This window comes from Hypanus sabinus, chromosome 7 (genome assembly GCF_030144855.1).
Source record: "Hypanus sabinus isolate sHypSab1 chromosome 7, sHypSab1.hap1, whole genome shotgun sequence".
NCBI classification, from domain to species: domain Eukaryota; kingdom Metazoa; phylum Chordata; class Chondrichthyes; order Myliobatiformes; family Dasyatidae; genus Hypanus; species Hypanus sabinus.
This window is the reverse complement of record NC_082712.1, coordinates 74,509,954-74,525,207: the sequence shown is the minus strand read 5'-3', so window position 1 is coordinate 74,525,207 and position 15,254 is coordinate 74,509,954. Positions and strand designations below refer to the sequence as shown.

General features: G+C 45.3%; 1 protein-coding gene across 5 annotated transcripts in view; it reads left to right on the top strand.

Moving 5' to 3' along the window:
• cntln (centlein, centrosomal protein) overlaps positions 1–15,254 on the top strand; it is a 515,524-nt gene that overhangs the window by 399,636 nt on the left and 100,634 nt on the right. For all 5 annotated transcript variants that reach the window (XM_059974898.1, XM_059974895.1, XM_059974896.1 and 2 more), the window contains one exon: positions 13,798–13,924. In XM_059974898.1, coding sequence (XP_059830881.1) covers positions 13,798–13,924 — 127 coding nt within the window. The remainder of the gene's footprint in view (positions 1–13,797; positions 13,925–15,254) is intronic.

Here is a 15,254-nt window from a genome sequence, read left to right as displayed (position 1 = left end):
CCATCTGTCCTACATCTCTGAATACACGACGGATGTCCGGCACGTCTCGGGTAAGGACAATGTCGTGGCGGACGCGCTCTCTCGCCCTAACATTCAAGCCCTTTCCCAAGGGGTAGACTTCAAGGCGCTGGCAGAGGCACAGCACACAGACGAGGATTTCCCTAGTTACAGAACCGCAGTCTCCGGTTTGCAGCTCCAGGACCTCCCCGTAGGCCCAGGTGAGAGGACCCTACTCTGTGACGTCACCACCGGCCAGCCCCGTCCCGTCGTCCCGACAGCCTGGTGGCGACGCGTTTTCAACTCCATTCATAACTTAGCGCACCCCTCTATCAGGACAACCGTCTGTCCAGATGGTCTCCAACAGGTTCGTTTGGCACGGACTCCGCAAGCAAGTCAGTGAATGGGCCAAAACTTGGATGCACTGCCAGACAGCCAAGGTGCAGCGGCTCACCAAAGATCTGCCGCAGCAGTTCCACCCCACCCACCGGCGTTTCGACCACATTCATGTGGATATCGTGAGCCCCCTGCCAGTGTCACACAGAGCGCGGCACCTCCTTACTATCGTGGACCGGTTCACCAGATGGTCAGAGGCGATCCCGCTCACCGACACCACCTCCAAATCTTTTGCCCGGGCACTGATCGCCACCTGGGTGTCCCGCTTTGGTGTACCAGCTCACATTACTTCCGACAGAGGCGCTCAGTTCACCTCCGGCCTGTGGTCAGCTATGGCCAGCCTTTTGGGGACACAGCTGCACCACACCACTGCCTACCACCCACAGTCGAACGGACTAGTGGAGCGTTTCCACCGTCACCTAAAGTCGGCTCTCATGGCCCGCCTGAGAGGAGCTAACTGGGTGGACGAGCTTCCCTGGGTCCCACTCAGCATCCGCACGGCGCCCAAAGACGATCTGCACACCTCGTCGGCCGAGTTGGTGTACGGCGCACCCCTGGTCGTCCCCGGGGAGTTCATACCAGCCCCAAGGGGGCACGAGGAAGAACCCGCAGCAGTCCTGGGCAAACTACGCGAGAGGCTCGGCAACCTGGCCCCCATACCCACTTCGCAGCATGGGCAGAACCCAACCTGTGTACCCAAAGACCTGCAGAACTGTAAGTTCGTGTTTGTATGAAGGGGCGGGAATCGGCCACCGCTACAGCGGCCCTACGAGGGGCCGTTTACGGTGATCAGGAACAACGGGTCCATGTTCGTGCTGGACGTTGGGGGGAGAGAGGAGGTTTTCACGGTGGACCGACTCAAACGGCCCATGTGGACTTGGTGCAACCAGTCGAGTTTCCGGCACCACAGCGTTGAGGCCGACCTCCCAAACTGGGTCTGGCCCAGACTGTGGACACTGGGGGGGTGTATCGCCGGTTCTGGGGGGGGGGTTATGTGGCAACCCACTTTCTAGCGCACTTGAACCGGCTCACAAATAGCCAGCGCGCTGGCATAAAGGCCAATCCCAAAAGGGCACCAGGTCTGCTTCACCAACAAAGGGAAAAGCCCGCGCGGGACTGTGAATACGTGCCCCCTGCAGCATCTGCACGCGGGACAGGACTGTGAATACGTGCCCCCTACGGCATCCGCGCCCGGGGAGGGCGGGATTAAGGAAGCTTTAAAGCGAGGCCGCGAAGTTCGAATAAAATCTTTTCTTAACTGCAGTTTACCGACTCTGTGTCGTTGTTTCAGTGCTGCGTGTAGCACACCGCTACAGAACTACGTAAAAAAAAACAACACAGAGAAAGCTACACTAGACTACCGACCTACACAGGACAACATAAAGTGCACAAAAACAGTGCAGGACAATAATAAGAAATAATAAACAGGACTGTAGGGCAAGGTGTCAGTCTAGGCTTCGGGTATTGAGGAGTCTGATAGCTTGGGGGGAAGAAACTGTTACATAGTCTGGTCGTGAGAGCCTGAATGCTTCAGTGCCTTTTCCCGGACAGCAGGAGGGAGAAGAGTTTGTATGAGGGGTGCATGGGGTCTTTCATAATGCTGTTTCCTTTGCGGATGCAGCGTGTAGTGTAAATGTTCGTGATGGTGGGAAGAGAGACCCTGATGATCTTCTCAGCAGACCTCACTATCCGCTGCAGGGTCTTGTGATCCGAGATGATGCAATTTCCGAACCAGACAGTGATGCAGCTGCTCAGGATGCTCTGAATACAACCCCTGTAGAATATGATGAGGATGGGGAGGGGTGGGAGATGGACTTTCCTCAGCCTTCGCAGAAAGTAGAGATGCTGCTGGGCTTTCTTTGCTATGGAGCTGGTGTTGAGGGACCAGGTGAGATTCTCCGTCAGGTGAATCTATTTTCAGTACCATCTATTTTGATGTCATATGCTTATTTAAAAATTGTAATCAAGCCCTCAGCTGGCAGACTTGTAATTCAACAGTAGGAGGCTTTTAACTGAGAGATATTTCAACATCTGATGAAAGCGAAGGGAAAGAAGACAAAGCCAGAGCTTCCTAGGTGACCAAAAAGAAGACAGAACAGAAGGAAAGAGTGTGTGACAGTTATGAGATGACACTATTGAGAATCGGACAGATTACCAAATGTTGAGAGAAGTAAAAGAGAAAGCAATAGAGACATAACACTGTAAATGAGTAATAAAGAAGAGAGGTTAATTTGAGACTAGAAATGAAATCTATTCATGGAAACAGAGGGTTTAGCTGAGGCACTAAATGAGTACATTGGTTTTCGGGTAAGGAAAGAAAATGCTGCTAAGTCTCTATAAAGGAAAATGTAATCAACGTTACTGGGTGGGAAAAAATTGATATAAACTACGGTGCTAGAATGGCTACCTGCATTTGAAATATTTAAGTCACTTGGTCCAAATGGGATGTACCTTGGATTGCGGAGGGAAGTAAAGAAGAAAATTGTAGTGGTTCCAGCCATAATATCAAAATATCTATTGATTCTACATAATGCTTGAAGACTGGAAAATGGTAAATGTTACACTATCGATCAAAGAAATGGTCAGTCCATTATGATTTAACCTCAGTGGTGGTGAAGTTCTAGAAGCAATAAACAGAGACAGAATTTGCATTTGCTTTTTCAGTCACAAATGATGTAGCATAAGTAGACTTCTAAAAGACAATAGATAACGTGCAATAAGCCTATAAAATAGAGAGCAACATGGATGCCGCTAAGTAATAGGAAAGGTTAAGAGATGTTTTGATGGACTGAAGGGAAATGTACGGTGGTGTTTCCTTTGGGTCAGTACGGGGACCACTGCTTTTTTCAATATATATTAATGACTTGGGCTAGCATGTACAGGGCACAATCTCCAAATAATGCAAAAGATGCAAAACTTAAGAGATGCAGTGATCTACGAAAATGAGTGCTACCGGCAGGCTTCTGGAATGGGTGGGCATATAGCAAACAAACTATGATGCTGGAAAATATGAAATAGTACATTTTGGTTAGAAGAGTGAGAAGAGAAGATATTTAGAAGGCATGATTCTAAAAGGGGTTGAAGAACACAAATCTAGGATATATGTGCTTATTTCTTGAAGGTAAGAGAGCAGGTTGAGGAGCATCTTGAATGACAGGTGCATAAAATCACCATGAAGATGTCTTTGATGGTTTAGAAACTCTTCCCCATGATGGAACTGATAGAGCTGTATCTTTTTACTATCCTGTGCTTTGGTGCCTACATACCAGACGGTGATACAAAGATTCAAATTTAGTTATCATCTGTACATCAAAACATGCAGTGAAATGGAACATTTGCATTAACAACCAACACACCTGAGGGTGTTCTGGGAACAACCTGTATGTGTCACCACACATTCTTCTGCCGACTCAGCAGAACAACACAAAACTCAACAAGCCACAAAGCAACAGCAGTAAACAAGCCATGTTCCTCTCTCCCTCTGTCACCCCCTGCTCATACTGTCCTGCAAGTCCACAACATGTTGTTTTTGGCCTCCAGCATCCAGCAGACTTGAATATAATGCATAAAATCATTATGCGTCAGTCATTCAGGATCTTTCTCAACCTGTCCTAATTGAATCCTAATCCAGTATTGTGTCTAGTTCTGACCACCACATTTAAGGGAAAGTATAAAGGCTCGAGAGAGTAAAGAAAATGTTGCCAAAAAATGATGTCAGAAATGTGGGACTTCAGACACATGAATGGAGTGCAGAGGCTGGGATTAATTTCCATGGTATAGAGAATGTTGTGTGGGGATCTAGTTGTGCTTTATAATAATTATGTAAAAAAGTAGAGGGAGGATGCTCTTGTTGGAAGAAATGTTATAACTAAGGAACTTCAAATTAGTGTGATTGATAAAAAAGTAATAAATAATAGCAAAAAACTTTATTGAGTAGAAAATAATTAGGAAGACCTGTATATCAATGGGAGTAGTGGTGGAGAAAAACAAGTGATTAATAGATATTTGATAATTAAGGATTTGAAGGTCTTCAGGATTGTTTTCACATGGACTCAGTCAGGGTTCAATAGGCTAACTGGCCGAGTTACATTTTTTATTCATACGGTGATGTTATTGTGAAGATCTCTGACTATCTCATAAATTACATGTACTACAGTACACCCATATACTTTCACTATTATTTGACGTTTGAGTTTTCCTCTTGCTGATTGCACAGTATTATGTTTTTGTTTTCCAAATAATTAAAATGTTTCCCTGAGTGAAGATTCCAGGACTTGTTAGCTCCTGTTGTTTAGGTGACCAGTCTATGATTCCTAGTTATGTTGCATTTCACTTCCTAGGAACACTTGATGGCAGTAGGCCTGTACTTGCTGGAGTTTACAAAAGTGAGGTGGGATCTCGTTGAAACCCATTGAATATTGAAAGCCTGGATAGAGTGGATGTGAAGAGGAAGTTTTCAATACTGAAAAGTCTAGGACTAGAGAACACAGTCTCAGAATAGAGGGTTGCCTTTTTAGAACAGATATTAGTAATTTCTTCAGCCAGACATTAGTGAACCTGTGCAATTCAATCCCATTAGTAACTATTATGGAGGCCAAGTGATTGGGTATATTTAAAGTAAAGTTGGTAGGTTCTTGATTGGTAAGGGCATCAAAGATTATGGGGAGGGGGCAGGAGAGTGGTTTGAGAAAAGAAATCAATCAGCCACGATCGAATGGTGAAGCAGACTTGATAGTTCAAATAGCCTAAATCTGCTCCTATATCTTGTGGTCTTATAATGTAATCTGTGCAAGCCTCCTGTTGCTACAGCATTTTCTAATAAATCATTAAACTGATGTAATAGTGCCTTTGATTTGTCTTCCCTGTACTCTTTCAAAATGTGGTTTGTCCAGGGGTTTATCAAATTTGATTAGTTCCTTTAATATTTCTCTTCATTTGCTTTAACTGTGGTTATATGATTTCTATGGCTTCAATGTTTCAGTTTTAATTTTTGATTCATTTAAGGGTGCTTTCTCAAGTTTAAATATAGCTGTCATTCAGCTATACATGAGTACCCATGAATACAGCCAAACGAAACAGCATTCCTCCAGGGCCAAGGTGCAATACACAGTACCAACAGTCACACACAGCTCAAGAAACATATAGCACATATAAGGTAACAGTAAACATTCAGTCACTCAAAATAAATATAATATAGCCCAAGTCTCTGAGTCTGTAAATGTTGTCAGCAAGTGCAAGCCCAGAACAACTTGCAGATGCATACAATCCGTCTTGTCTTCCACCGAGCAAACAATGGAGAACAGCACCGATGCCAGCATGGATGCTGCGTCACATTGTCCCCAGGCACCGACAAAGCATGCTATCCTAAGCGGCTGCAAATAGGCAATATCGGTTAACTTTGCTTATGAAGAAAGTATTCACTTAGTCCTTTTTGTTTCCATAGACAGCAAAGTGATGAGCTGATGTGAAATGCAGAATCAAAATCAGGTTTAATATCGCTGGCAAATGTCATGAAATTTGTAATGCTGCAACAGTACATTGCAATGCAACATAAAAACAATATACTGTAAGAAGTGTGTGTATATATATATATTTAAAAAGTTAAATAAGTCATGCAAAAAGAGGCAAAAAGTAGTGCTCATGAGTTCCATGTTCATTCATAAACCCGATGGCAGAAGCCGTTCCTGAATCATTGAGTGTGTGCCTTCCTTCCTGATGGTCACAATGGTAGCATGTCCTGGGTGATGGGATCCTTAACAATGGATGCTGCCTTTCGAGTCATTGCTCCCTGAAGATGTCCTGAATACTGAGGAGGCACATGATGGAACTGACAGAGTTTACAACTTTCTGCAGTTTATTTTGCTGCCAGAGAAAATTGGGTCTGGTCTATGTAACGGGTTGTGAGGTTTCACTGCTAATGTAATGGTTTCTCTGTAACAGCAATGTTTAGGTTTTAACTGGAGATAAAGGGCTTGTAATGTGGGGGGGCCTCCAATGAGAAATGTTATTGGTTCTTGTGAGTCTGGAAGAGAGATTTTCACGGTCTTTTGGATGGCAAGAGAAGAAGGAAAACACATGTGGAGAAAGAGCTAGGAGACCACCGGGTGGGGTGGACCGCGAGCGAGGGTCTGTAGGTCGGCGACGCTTGGGGGAGGTCATTAGTTGATGAAAGGCCGTATTTGTGAGCTCCAAAGTGCATTTTTGACTTTTCTCTTAAAATGGGCCCTTTTTCTTTTTATTTTCTTTACTAACCCTATATTCAGATTAAGATTTATAAAGTTCAATCATGTAATCGCATATGGTGTACTGTCTGATATTTTGCGGCGCAGATTTGTAACCGAGCAACACATCATGCGGCATCCGCACAAACGAGATTTCTCGGTTTGGCGGGCAGAGAACTTGTGTTCCCTGAGCCTGAGGGGTTAAAATTGTGGGGGATTGATTCCCCTGAGTAATGAACCAGTGGGGTAGATATTTGTATTGCAAATGAGTTGTTAATTGCGATTGTGGGCAGAGGTTTGATAAAATGGCTAGCGCAGCTCTCGTTTTAATGCAGACCAGCGCTGAGGTAGACAGCTGGGGGCAGAGATTTAAAAAAAAGGGATTCTCTCATTTCTGAGGAGTGAGGGGAAAGAGTAGTTGGATTTGGAATGTCTAATTAGTCCACGTCCCCAGTGAAGAGTGAAAATTCTGAGTTAGTATCTGCCCTTATTTCTCTAGCAAATACATGGAAAAATCAGATTCAAAGTCCCTGTTATGGCAGGCTCCACCTATTCTCTGGAATAACCCCCACCCCTGAAGGGGAAGAGGAGACAGAGTTTGGTTGAAAGTTTGAATGGGCAGGCTGCTGACATTGTGAGAGTTGTCAGGTTGAAATATCTGGTAGCAACAGCTGTCAATTACATGCAAGCACTGGACAACGCTTTTGGCCCAACAGGCAGCCTAATGGAGTTCATGGTGGGGTTTCAGAAAATGTGTCAGGAGAAGGGGGAGAACCTTTCTGCTTTTTTTCCGGCTGGAGAGGCGGCTAAATTGCATGCAGTGCAGAGGGGTCATTCAGGCGGCTGAGGTGGATCAGTTAAGAATGGACCAGGTAGCCAGGGGCGCCCAGTCCCAGGACCGAATTGCATGGGGTCTCTGACAATCTTGTAAGACACGCCCCCTCCATCTTTTGTTGAGCTGATCAGAGAGGTACAGGGAGAGGAGAATGTGGCAGAGGCGTGGGAGGACTCCTTCAGCAGGGTACAGTCCTTGGTAGTAGTCCCCTGAGGTGAAATGACCACAGGAGGCCTACCTTGGGGGGGCGTTAGAGGAGATTGTGGCAGAATTGAGAACGGAGATATGTCAGCTGTTATCAGTGGGTGTGACCCCCCCCCCCCCATATGATGGAGCTGATGGGGGGGGGGCAGATCCCCTAGGGGACGAACAGATCCCCCAGAGGACTGCTGGCAGCAGGTGTCATGCCAGAAGGAGAGTGAGCCCCCGGATACCCCAGCAGGGAGAGTCGTTGGGAAAACCTGGAGGAGACCCAGTGAAGGAATGATGTGGTGTCTCTGGGGGAGCATGTTCCTAGCAGTGTACCAAGAAATCCCTGAAAGCGAAAGACCCTATTCTTGAAGGCTTAGTAGGTCCATGCTCCAGTGTGTCGCTACGAAGAGAGGGTATTTATGTTAAACCCATACTTGGCACCGGGTTGCAGGTCATATTGTTATACTGTTTGATTTACCATTGACATCATTCAGTGGACTGGAGATCTCGGGGTTTTGTGCTAGTGATTATCCATACGACGGTTATTTGTCAGTGAAGTTGGAGTTCTCGGAGGCTGATGTGTGAGTGTCTGAGGTCCTTGATACATTGGTGCTGGTTTGTCTGGACCCTATTGAGAAGAGTAGCATTTCAGTTCTGGTGGGGACCAACACCCCTCTTGTGAGGAGGCTCATGGGGGCCTGCAAGAAAAGGCTGGCGAGAGCTTTCTAGGAACATTGTCCATGCACCCGGTGTTTTGAGCTGCTTTTAAGGAAGTGCATCATCAGGCCGGATACCAAATTTAGAGGAGGGACTGTGTGGTTCACCCAGTCGAAGCCAATGGTGGTACAGCCCGAGGAAGCAGCAAGAGTGATGGGGACCCTCCAAATTTCCCTGAGTGCCATCTCTCTTAGTGAATGCTCTGGAAGACCACAAGGAGGAGTCGGTACTGGTGAGGCCCGAATTGCAGAAGCCCTCAGTTGTACAGGCAAGCAGGACAGCAGTGATTGTCAGGAACACTACAAAGAGGGAGGTCACCTTCAAGCAGGGGGTGCCCCTGGCACATTTGTTCCCGATGACAGTAATGTCTCGTGCCCCTATGAGACACGTCGGGGAGAAACTATTGGAAAAAAGGGAGACTGTTGACCGCTGAGTCATTGAACTTCGGCGACTCCCCAGTACCTGCAGGTTAGAGGAGGAGGTTGGTAGAGAAGATGTTGAAGCTGGAAGGGGTCTTTTCCCCTGACAAGTTTGATGTGGGTTGTTCCAAGAGCACACGTCACACTATCCGGGTGACCGAGGGCACACTGTTTAGAGAGAGGTCGCGGCGACTGGCCCCTGCAGATGAGGAAGATGTGCGGCAGCATTTGTGTAAGTTGAAGGAAGCTGGTATCATCACTGAGTCCTGAAGCCCCTATGCGTCCCCAATAGTAGTAGCCCGGAAGAAGAATGCAAAGGTACAGGCGTGTGTGGACTATAGGACTCTGAAAAGGTGCAGCATCCCTGACCAGTATACGATCCTGAGAGTCAAAGACGCACTGGCCTGTCTGAGTGGTGCAAAGTGGTTCAGTGTACTGGATTTGAGAAGTGGATATTACCAGATCCCCATGAGTGAGGCTGACAAAGACGACATTTATATGTCCACTGGGATTCTTCCAGTTCGAAAGGATGCCCCAGGGCATATCGAGAGCTCCTGCAACCTTCCAGAGAGACATGTAGAAGATGGTGGGGGATGTGAACTTGCTTGAGTTATTGGTGTATCTGGATGACCTCACAGAATTTGGATTCACAATGGAAGAACATGAAGTGCCGGTGCCGGCTTTTGCAGACCCCAGATTGCCGTAAGTACTCCACACAGATCCCAGCCGGGAGAGCTTGGGGAGACGTCCTGTATCAGGATCAGGGCACCGGGCTGAGACCCATTGCATTTGTCAGCCGGAATCTGTTGCTCTCCGAGAAAAACTATCCCATGCACAAGTTGGAATTTCTGGTGTTAAAATAGGTGGTGGTAAATAAGCTGAGTGACTACCTCTACGGGGCCATGTTTGAGGTGAGGATGGACAACAACCCTCTAACTTATATTCTGACCTCGGTGAAACTGGATGCCACAGGCCATTGGTTGTTGGTGGCGTTGTCTGCCTGTGATTTCAGTCTGAAGTACCAGCCGGTAAGCCGGAACATCAATACGGATGCTTTGTCCAGAAGGAGGCATGAAGGACTGGACAGGGACGAGGAATGGGAGAGCGTTCTGTCCCGGGGGTAAAGGCCCTGTGTCAGTTTGCCATCACTGTGAAGGCTGAGGAAAAGGAGAGGCAGGATCGAGTGGTGGATCAACTGGGGCCTTCTGATGATGCCATCCCCTAAGTTTATTGTAACCTGACTGCTCTGAAGACAAATCAGCTGCTGGAATTGAGTTCTGCGGAAGTGGCAGCTGTTCAATGAGATGATCCCGGACATTGGTACCATTTGGGCGGAGGTCAAAAAGGGAGACGTGGCTCAGGCGGAGAAGACGAAACATGCGTCGGTGCCTCCATTACTGCGAGAATGGCCTTGGTTGGAATTGAAGAACCAGATCTTATACCAGGTCATGTCACCCCCGGACCAACGTTGCCAGCTGGTTCTGCCAGAGAACTATCGGAGGATTGCGTTGAGGTCACTTCATGATGATTCTGGACATTTAGGGGTGAAGAGGACCAATGGATTGCTCACAGACGAGTTTTACTGGCCCTGAATGAAGTTAAAGGTTGAAAATTACTGCAAGTCATGCATTTGATGCATATGGAGGAAGACATGGCCTACGCGGGCAACTCCCTTGTCCCACTTGCAGAGTGCGGGGCCCCTGGACCTGGTGTGTATTGATTTCCTGTCCACAGAACCCAATGCCAGCAACACAGCGAATGTCTTAGTCATCACGGACCACTATACCAGATATGCTTGGGCTTTTCCTACCAAGGACCAGAGGGTGTCTATGGTGTCAAAAATGTTATGGGAGAAATATTTCATTTATTATGGCCTTCCCAGGCAAATACATAGTGATCAGGGACGGGATTTCGAGAGGAGACTCATTCATGAGTTACTGGACATGCTTGGAGTCAAGAAGTCAGGGACCACGCCCTATCACCCATAGGGTGATCACCAGCCAGAAAGGTTTAATTGGACCTTGCTAGACATGCTCGGGACCCTGGAGATCAGCAAGAAGAGCAGGTGGAGTCAACATATTGGGCATCTGGTTCACAGTTTAAACTGTACCCGAAATGAAGCTACTGGGTACTCACCATATTATCTGATGTTTGGGTGTGAGGCAAGGTTGCCCATTGACCTTTGTTTTGGGACTGACGAGGGTGACTTACCACCGAAGACTTATCTGAATTATGTGTCTGACATGAGAAGAGAATTGAAAAAGGCTTATGAATTAGCTAGGGTCACGGCTGCCAAGCAGAATCAAGGGAATAAGATGAGGTATGATCAAAAGGTGATGTTCTCACAACTCCTGCCGGGAGACAGTCCTCATAAGGAATTTGGGACTACCTGGGAAGCACAAGTTGGCTGACCGCTGGGTGGCTACGCCCTATGTGATGGAGAGTCAGTTGCCAAACCTGCCATTTTTCCAGGTGAGACCAGAGGAGGGGATGGGGCTTGTCAAGATTTTCTATCAGAACCACCTGTTGCCCCTGGGACAAGTGGTGCAGGTAGACCCAGAGCTCGACTTGGAGCCTACACTTAGTAAGAGGACTCTGGAAACGTGGGGTGACTACCGGGCCCCCAACAGGCAAGGTTAGGCCGGCCCCCACCCCTGAGAGGGATATTGATTTGGAAGATGAGGACCTGGATTTGTGGTATATGCTGCCTTTCGCTAACTCCCCAGTGATTGAGGAACAGACTCCCGGCCCTTCTCCCATTTAGACAAGTGAAGTGGGGGGGGTTGCTATCTGTGGGCAGCCTGGGTTGCAGCAGGACTCTGCTGGGGAGGAAGCAGGGTTTGGACACCGGACAGAGGGCTCCGAGTTGCAGGTAAGCTCGAGTGATAGATCAGGGGAGGACGCCTGGTAGACCGGAAGTACCCCCAGTAGTTTTTGAACCTGAAGAGTTAGATGAGGGGGTGAGGAGCTCTCAGAGAATTAGGAGACCACCAGGGTAGCAGTGTGTGACCCCTACCATTCTGGGGAGCTATGTCACTGCCTTTTACACCTGGGTTGGACTTTGTTTTGCTGGAAGGGTTGGCAAATTACCTCAATGTCATTGGGACATGACTGAATTTGGTGGGGGAGAGAATGTAACGCACTGTAAGGTTTCACTGCTAGCGTAATGGTTTCTCTGTACCAGCAATGTTTAGGTTATGACTGGAGATAACAGGGCTTGGAATGTGGGGGGGGGGGGGTCCTATCCAACAAGAGAAATTTTATTGGTTCTTGTGAGTCTGGAAGAGAGATTTTCATGGTCTTTTAGTCGGCGAGGAAGACGTGTGTGGAGAGAGAACTGGGAGACCAGATGGAGTGGACCGGGATTGAGGCTCCAAAGGTCAGCGATGCTTGGAGGAGGTCGATGGTTGAAGAATGGCCATATTTGTGAGCTCCAACATGCACTTTTGACTTTTCTCTTAAAATAGGCCTTTTTTTCTTTTTCTTTTCTTTACTAACCCTATATTCAGATTAAGATTCATAAAGTTCAATCAGTTAATTGCATATGGTGTACTGTCTGATATTTTGTGGCGCGGATTTGTAACCGGGCAACACATCACGCAGCATCCACACAAACGAGATTTCTCAGTTTGGCGGGGCCAGAAATGGTCTTCCCCTGGACGAACAAGTGTTGGCCGAGCCTGAGGGTTACAATGTTCATTCAGAAATCTGATGACAGAGGGGAAGAAGCTGTCCCTGAATCGTTGAGTGTGTGCCTTCCTTCCTGATGGTAGCAATGAGAAGAGGGCATGTCCTGGGTAATGGGATCCTTAACAATGGATGCTGCCTTTTGAAAATGTCCTGAATGCTGGGGAGGCCTATGATGGAGCTGCCAAAGTTTACAACTTTTTGTAGTTTATTTTCTGGCCATATCCATTGCTGCCACAGAAAACTGGGACTGGTGGGGAGTCTGTAAGTGCACTTTGAAGATATTTGCACCATTCTGAAAGCAGAATGTAAATTCTACATGATTAGCATTCATTGTCAGAATGAAAGAAAAATTTAGGAATGTAATCTCTTTTGCTATCTTCTGATAACAGGTTATATGATGTTTTTGCCTTCTCATTATTGTTGCCCCCAGTTTTCTTCTGGCCATCTGCAGTGGCCCGAACGATGGTCTTATTAAACACTTGTCCTTAGCTCTTTTGTGTAATGTAAATCTGAAGTAGTCTTGAATATGTACACAAGGAAGTCGTAACTCAGTGCAAGTCAGTTTAACCACTGCTTTAAAAATCTCTATTCCTCTGCATATTTTCTGCCTCAATCATATAATTTGTTTGAAATTAGATCTTGTATTTCATTACATGAATGCAGTTATAATCACTTTTGTAACAGTCATTTCAATTATAGGCAGGTCCTCAGAAAATAACTCCTTTGAAACTTGCTTCCTCTGTTGTTTTCTTTAAATGCTTTGCACTGTGTAAGGATATCACAAATAAAGACCCTTGCAACTGCTCCAACATTCAATAAGGCCATGGATCTGCCTCAGCTTCATTTTCCTGCCTGATTCCATATCACTCCATGTCCTTGCTTTCTAATAAACCATTTACGGCAGCCTTGTATATAGTGAACGATGCTTTCCAAAAAGGAAAATTCTAAAGATTCCAATTGCTATGAGTGGAAAACAAAACTTCTCTTTAGCTCAGTCTGAATCAACTGACTCCTTATCCTTTAGGCCTTCTAACGTTCTTAGAGAAGACTTGAAAGTTGCATCTTTGGGTTACCACCTGTCCTTTGCTTTGGCAAAAAGTATTTTTAAGAATTAACTGCTCTGTGTGACTTTTGTTGTTGATCTTGTTTTCCCTAAGTAATATAAAGTGGAAAATACCACCCTCAAAGATTATTATTTGTATCTTTTCCATATATTTTATGACATATTTGTTGATATTTTTCTCACTGAAATTTTTTCAGTTGGCAATTGTTAATTGCTGTATGAGCAGTATTTGTGAATAAGCTAGTGTTATTGGTTATTTTTCTTTAGGGTTTCTCATTTGGAACGAGATATCAATATGAAGCGACAACTTGTGGAAGATCTGAAATCAAAACTGAAATCAAATGAGGAAAAAGCTAAAATAGATAAAGACTTATTAGAGGAAATGGAAATAAAGGTAATTATTCTTGGCTCATGTTCATTTAAATTCTTCCATGAAAAATACAGTTTTCTAATTCAAAAATCATCTTGTGAGTTTTGAAAATCTTTGTCAACAATGACCACAATAGTTGATGAGGTTTAGTTCTGTGTCTCCTCTGACTTGCTGATCTTTCTTTCATCTCTGTGAGCAAGTATGGAGTGATGGCTTCTATTCAGAGCTGAAGGAAAATTGGAAGTGGTTTCTCCAGACTCTCGTCATCTCCCAGTAGTTGGTTTAAGTATGGTAACTCCCAACCGCAGAAATGTTTTAAAATTAGGCAAAAGAAATGTTTTTAAAAAAATAGCTAGAATTGGTTCTAGGGTACTTTTTAAACTGATCACCTATCATAGCATATAGTGTATAATTGACAGTTTATGAAGCAAATTTTTTTTCACTGAGAAGAGCAGCCTGCTGAAGTTGAGAATGTGTAGATTCCGCATCATAACTAGGTGGTGGTAGAAGTAGTAACATTGTAAGAGAATTTCAATAGTTATTCAAACATTTCAGCCAGGAAACAAGATAGCAATGTTATCCCTGAAGAATTTGGACATCTGTATTTGGATCAGGGAAACCTAAAAAATCTCAAGTTCAATATTAATATATTGCATTACTAATGCATGTTGTCTCCCAAGCCATAGATCTCCCTTTAAGCTCTCCTGAAAGACTATATTTCTCTTACCCTATTTAGGTACAGTGCTGTATGTTCACATGATAGATATTCTATCTTACCATGATCTGTCTGCATCCTGGATTTCTATCTAAAGTGGTATCAGAATTCTGTTTAGCTCTGTACTGTCTTTTAACCCTGCCTCACGCAAGTCTAACGTTTCATTGATATCAGACACATACTTTCTGGCTGACTGTTACTCCAGTCTGTGCCTACATTCACTAAATTCAAGCCACATAATGCAAAGAGAAACCAAGACGCTGTGATGAGAAAGCATGTGTAACCATCAGTTTGGAGCTATTTGAGGATACCTGCAGTGAACTGCATGGGATTTTCCATATGCGTGTGTTCATCACTTTGAAGTTAAAAAATCCGTGCAGGTCTTCAGACTATGTACTACTTTTAGTCCCACTATGAAGTTATGGTGATAGTGAAAAAGATTTTACATACCAATATGATGGTTTTTGCTACGGTTGACAATGAAAACACTTTGAATCAATGCCAATTATAAACTCCCTGCTAATGATATAGTTCAGAGAATATTTTCTCTTGCCTGGGACTGCCATGTTGTTCATTAGGATAATTTTTCCTTAATTTCCTTTGAACTCTCTTTGCCTCACCTTTCAGCCTTTGCTTTGC